The 6,448-nt window shown below is 44.5% G+C and overlaps 1 protein-coding gene across 2 annotated transcripts in view; it reads right to left on the reverse strand.

Moving 5' to 3' along the window:
- Positions 1-4,868, reverse strand: part of POLA1 (DNA polymerase alpha 1, catalytic subunit) — a 204,317-nt gene extending 199,449 nt beyond the window's left edge. For both annotated transcript variants that reach the window (XM_030020516.2, XM_030020515.2), the window contains exons 1-6: positions 4,763-4,868; positions 3,269-3,393; positions 2,186-2,282; positions 1,623-1,703; positions 731-846; positions 400-462 (exon numbers count right to left, since the gene is read on the reverse strand). In XM_030020516.2, coding sequence (XP_029876376.1) covers positions 400-462; positions 731-846; positions 1,623-1,703; positions 2,186-2,282; positions 3,269-3,393; positions 4,763-4,793 — 513 coding nt within the window. In that variant the 5' untranslated portion in view covers positions 4,794-4,868. The remainder of the gene's footprint in view (positions 1-399; positions 463-730; positions 847-1,622; positions 1,704-2,185; positions 2,283-3,268; positions 3,394-4,762) is intronic.
- Positions 4,869-6,448: the final 1,580 nt, after the last annotated feature.

The following is a 6,448-nucleotide window of genomic DNA, read 5'->3' on the forward strand; positions in this document are numbered from 1 at the left end:
CACCAGATGGAAATATGCTACAGTATACTGGCTGGAGCATGGTGATACACATACATGGTATATGCGATTCAGATGCAGGTTAAGTCCCGTTTCACTCCAAGCTGACTAAAACCTAGAAGGGTGCATTAGCACAGGCTCTACATCACATTAATATAAACCACATCTAATCAGGACATAGTAGTTTTGGCTTATCAAACCAATACAGTCACGCAACTTCTGCATGGTGGAGATGACAGGTAGGCTGCATGCATACATGGAATATACCAAGCAGATGTGCTATGGAAGAAATCAATCTTATATCGTCTAGTTTTAGGAAGAACTGTATTTTCTTGAGATGTTCCACGGCAAAAAAAAAGAATGCATTAAGGTGTTTCAAACAGATTTTATTAACATACTTACTTCAGCATTAAGATCTTGAAGAATATCCCCTAGTAAATCATCCTTTGACAGGTCCACAGTTTTCTGCAAAATAACAGATTAGCCAAACAGTTCTTAGTTATATGTGCAAACCCAACCAGGAGACCAGCAGGAAACGACTAAAGGGTTTCCACAAAACACACATGTTTTCAGGAATGCTCCATATCTAAGAGATTGTAACAGGAGTTTATGTCTTGCTAGACATGAGAAACTGAAATGAGCCCTTGCTTTATTCCACTCCCACTAAACCACTGCAAACAAGTTAGAAATCTTTCAATTCAAAAACAAAAACAAACAAACAAAAAAAACTTACATCTGTGTTTTTCTTCCCAGCACTGGCTATAAACATAGACTTAATTGTGTTTGGCTTTGACACCACCGATTTTTTCAGGTTCTTTTTATCAACCGTAGATGTTTTGCCACCTTTTCCTACAGAAAAATATAAAATGTGAATTCTGCATCAGCAAAGCTCAGTGTTTAAGGGTCCAGGAATAGATAGCTGAAGTAGTATATTTTTTTCCACCTTCGCACTGCTGGCTGAGATGAGGCTTAATCATCTTTCATTTGCTGTCAGCTTTGTAATGGCTGTCATGCACACACAAAAAAGCGCAAAACCTTATCAGCACCCTATCTTTCCTAGTCACATCAGAGATGATCTCTGCATACCCAAGTTCATACTCCAGAAAAAGGACCAAGATACTTTACATGGAAACATCTCCTGAAAAAAACACAAGCATCCAGGAGTTTGGCACTAGGTTTGGATTCTCAACACCAGACTCAATTTCTCAGTTTGCCAGCAACTTCATAAAAGTTGGCAAAATCATTTGATCCCAGATGCTTAAAAGCATGCAGGTATTTTAGTGGCAAAAGAGACCAAGTATCCTTTAGACACTGGCTTTGGAAACCAAGATCATTCCTAGATGCATTTGTTCTAGAAGTGAATATATATCCCACAGAGGACCGTAAGCAAAATTGCCCCAGTAGTGCTGAAGTAGTTAGCAGTGATTTGACCTCAATTTGTGGACCTCTACCTTCCGTATCACAGGGGCTAAACAAAATCCACAGTCACAGGTATAGAACTATAGTGCTTCAAGTAACATGTTATTTGGCCACATTCACCACATACTGATGCCAAGAAGCTGCCCGTTTTAGGTACCTTTTAAAAGCCACTGGAAGCCATTCTACAGCGGTCATGTTCAACCTACCTTTCTTATTGGAACCAAGAGCGTCATCATCCAGATCTTCATCAAAGATTTCCCTTCCATCTTCTACATAACCTATCCCATCTGCAGAAAAACAAATTGTTAAAGATTTACATTTTAAATTCTAAATAAATTCTAAATGATATTTCTAAATAAATTCATAATCAAAAGTTTTACATATTTAAACTTTTCTCCTTTAATATAGAGCAAAAGTTATAAATGCAGAAGTATTAAAAACTACAGCACTCCCAGTTGTACCTTCTATTAGACTAAATACACTTATTATGTGTTTAATTAGAAATTATCAATTACAGTACTTCTTTTTAAAGTTATGTCACTGATAACTGGAAATAAAATTTCAAAAACTTCTTAATGGAAAAATATTTTCATTACCATCCCAATACACTACTATGAGAACAATGCAAAAGATTCATTTCCATATAAAAGCTTATCTCTTTCTTGCCTCCTAAAACAATTTGTAATAACATACTAACTATAACATTATGAAGCCTAATTGAGTTATAACACTATAATCAAAATAATTCTCCAAATGAATCTTAACTTACCATCATCAACAATCCAGTCATCATCCTGACGTTCTCTGACCATCTTGGAGTATTCTTCCTCATCTATTTCATCATAAACACCTGTGAACTCCTCAACCTACAGTTAAAAGTATACTAAGGATTAATAATTCCCATCCCATTACTTGTTAATATAGGTCATCAGTATGAACGTAAAAGTTCCCAAGAAATGCATGGTTCCCTACACTGCTACATTGTTCACAACTAGTAAGCACACATTCAGTTTAAGCTTCTTTTTTGGCAGTGACGAATTTTTTAAATTATCACAGTATGCTGAAAATCAAAATCTACTGAAGTACTGGTAGAGATTTCATTTCAGACTGACTTGCTTTATTGCTCGTTTCACACTACAAAAAAACCCCACCAAAACCCCAAAAAATCCTAGCAATGGAGACTTCTGACCTTTGGCTCTATTTCAAACACCAAGATGACCTCAATGAAAAGGAAGGTGATTTGATGTGCCCAAGCGTAATGCTGAAAACGCTCTTTTGTGCCTCAGAGTAAAATTGCACGTTAATGATCTACGCACGCCAGGCTTCTTCAGATTTATCCACCTCAACGTGCAAATCACTTCCTATTGGCATTACAATTAATTGGCCGGTATCAAAGTTACACTGCCAGATTTCAGTTCTATCAGTTAAATACTTAAATTTTGGGGTTTTTGTGGAAACATAGCATATCAATATTAATGGATTTCGGTCACATAAAGCTTTGAAATTCATTTAAAGTTTAAAATCATTTGAAGTTTAAAAAAAAAAAGTACTTCCTATCATAACATTAATGACACAAATTTTAAAATTTATCCCTGTGGGATAGTTATCAAGCAGTAACAAGCATGTCTGACTTGCAGTTAATAAAACGGGTTTAGTTTTGAAAACAGAAAGCAGCAAATAAATGATACCAGAAAGCAGCAAAACAATTACATTCTGAAAAACATACACCGTTAAAGAAAAAAAGCTGATCCAAAGGCAGATTTTGTTTCCTGTAACTTTTAGATACGTATTAAAGGGTAGTTAAGCATCTCAGCTCCCATTCACTTTCTAATAAAAGAGAAGGAATTTTCACCTCATATTTTATTTTTTCACCGGCTTTGGCTTTTTTCAGACGTTCCAGTGCTTCTTGCTGGCCTCTTCTAGACTTATTCTCACGTCTAGAACGTGATGCTGCAAAACTTCCAGACTCATGCATAGCTGCAATTAATTAAATACAAGAGAAATAAGTTTAGTAATGAGCTGCTGTTACCTTTGGTACTTAGTGTTCAGTGATGTATTAATAGATGGCTGCAGTTTTGCTTAAAATGAACATAGAGACCTACTTGGCTAAAGGCACACAGACGGCTCCTGATGAGCCAATTCTGGAATTATACCGGAGGCATGGTCTCAGACAGACACAGAGATCAAACAGAGTTCGTGCCAGTTCATATTCAGCAATACGCTATCACCTAGATTTCCAAAGCATCTCTCAAATCTCATCAACCCTTATCTGAAAAGGATCCCCCCACTCTTTCTTTGGGAATTTCCAGCTCCTTTTATTTTGCATGTCTCCATGACAACTCGGGAACAGACAGACTTAGAAAAGGCCTATATTGCTACAAAGCAGTAATGGTTTTTTGGGTGGTTTCACAACGTTTAAGAGTGCAGCTAGATTGAGACGAACGAGTAATCTGTTGGCAGCAGAAAACTGCTGCCCCCCTTCCTCTTACACCTTCTTCCCTTCACAGTGCTCTCCCCAGCAAGGTGCTCTCCGCTTCTCTTGACCTTCCCCTCCCTCTTGATTTTGATGGGGGGACACACATTTATCTGACCACAGAGAATGAATGGTCCCAATCCAACGTATGAAAGCTGACAACCAGCCCAGGAACAAGCCTATAGGTTTTGTGTGAGGAGCTGAACCCCCCAGCTGCAGGCAGAGGAGACCCAGGGCTAGCGCAAGCGGCCAGGCCAGGCAGCCAGAGAAGAAGGCCAGTCCCTTCCTGGTGACAGCAGGAGGCCAAACGGTTAATGGAGCTGCACCTAGGCAGTGTGGCCGAGACGAGTAAGTAAGGATTTGTATCGCCAAGGGGCACTTACGCTGCCTGGCACCAGACGTGGAAGAACTGCAAAGATGCAAACACTTGGGGTGTATTTCTACCGAGATTTTTCTGTCAATTCTTTGCGCTCACCGTAAGCAAGCGCCTAAGGCAACGTGCTCCTGAGGAAAACGTTACTTTCAATCCCACCTGAGACCACCCACTGCCCAGCAGCGAAATGCCGGCGCGTCCCCAGCCTGGCAGCCCGTGAGGGGCCGGAGGGGGAAGGTAACCCTCCGGCCTTCCCGCCCGGGATAACCCGGCCTCACCGCTGTGAGGAAACCGACCCTCTCAGAGCTGCAGCCCGCCCGCCCGCCGCGCACGCGCGCTCTCCTCCTCCCCCCCCCTCAGCGCCGCTGCCCCGTTGCTCCCCCCCCCCCCGGGCCTAAACCCGAGAACGATGGCAGCCACCTCCCCGCCGCGGAGAAGGAGGCTGCCACCCCGGACTCGCCCCGGTTCCCCTCCCAGCGAGCTCCCCGCCGGTCTCTCACCGTCCCGGCTCCGAACGCCGCTCTCGGCCATGGCGCCCGCGGCCCCCCCTCCGCTGGCGCCAAGGCTCCCGAAAGTGGCGCGAGACGGGAGCCCCGCGAGGCGCCGCCGGGGGAGGACAGAAGCAGCCAGGCGGAGGATTCGGGCCGCACGCGAGAGCGGGGCGGGGGGCGGAGCGGGGCTGTGGGAGAGCGCGACTCACAGGCGGGCGCGGGGCTGAGGGAGCCGCCGCCCGCCTCTCTCCTCACGGCCGAACGCGGGAGGGAGGCCCCCGGCGAGGCGGAGCCGCTTCTTCGGGCGAGGCCCGGGCTCCGGCCGAGGCCTGGGCTGGCGCTGGAGGCTGCAGCCGCCGGTTTGCAGTCGCTGGTTCACCCCGAGAGGGGTGTGAGGGGCGGCAGCAAACGGATCGGGGCCGTCCCGCCAGTTGCGCCTGAGGAGCGTCCGGCGGGGCTCCCGCTGCTGCGAGGATGTGGGGGCCCATAAACCCTAGTGGTGCGGTGCCTTAATTGGGGCAGAATAACGTAAATGCACGCACCTGAATTGGGAGAGGGGGGTGGTTGATGTCGGTCGCCTACAAGCTGCAGCGTGAGGGTCAAGGACAGCCTGCAACAACGTTGTCGGCAGTGGATCGGTTCCCTGCCGGGAGAAACGCGCATTTACCACACGGTTTTAAACAAATATAACCACTGAAGCTAGAAGAGTGATCGTGACAGGCTATGGCTAACATCTGTAGGAGCCATGGCTTGCTTTATGCATGTTTAAAGCAGGCGTTCTGCTCTGTCACAAGTTTTAGGAACTCCTTCAGTAAATCACTCCCTAGCCTCTTCAAAGGCAGGTAGTGGCTGGCCAGTTTAGTGACAATATAGCTAACATGACGGATGCCCTCCCATTTCCCAAATGCCTTTACCTTTTTTTTTTTTTAAAAAACTTCCTTGCTAGACACACACAAAAAAAAGGATTCAGACTGGATTTCTTCAGAGGCCAAGTGCATGGAGGGCTCAGAGAAAAGACCGGTTAGAGCTTTTTCCTTGCATACACCTGACTTTGGCAGGGTGGGGAGGTGAAGTATGTTCTGCTCATCTTGATGCTAGAGAGATACCTTCACTCGCATGGGTCAGGAGTATTACACACCAGCCTTCAGCTGAGGAGCAAGAACTGTGTCTGGAAAAGGATATATTTCAGTTTCAAACATAGTTGGAAGTGTTTTTAAAAGCCTCAGTTATGACAACTAAAGCTTTACAAGTCCTCTCTAAAACGTCTGAGATCTATTTGCCTGTGCCTTCATTAAGAAACCCAGGGAAACTGGTGGGGTTTGTGCTGTTTCACCACAGACTAACCTTGACCTTTTTTCCAAAAACATCGGTGTTGGCTAGTCACTGCCCAAAGAACTTTCCACCTTCATTTGCAGAAAATTCCGGAGGACCATTTGCTGCTCGTGAAAATACGTAAGCACTGACTACAGCTTCTTAGAGAGGCAAGTAGCACCAACACTTCAGAGCCATTTGAGAGCAAATAGGACTCTGTCCTTACAGCCGATACGCTGCTGCAGGAGCATTAACTAGTATTATTTGGCCTGGATATACTGACTATTTTCAACTATCTAGAAGAGAGAATTTTTATGGTTCTGAAACTGAAAATTATTTTCCTTCTCCACATGGACTCCTTTGCATTGGTAAGAGAGAATTAAA

The sequence above is a fragment of the Aquila chrysaetos genome, chromosome 7 (genome assembly GCF_900496995.4).
Source record: "Aquila chrysaetos chrysaetos chromosome 7, bAquChr1.4, whole genome shotgun sequence".
NCBI classification, from domain to species: Eukaryota; Metazoa; Chordata; class Aves; order Accipitriformes; family Accipitridae; genus Aquila; species Aquila chrysaetos.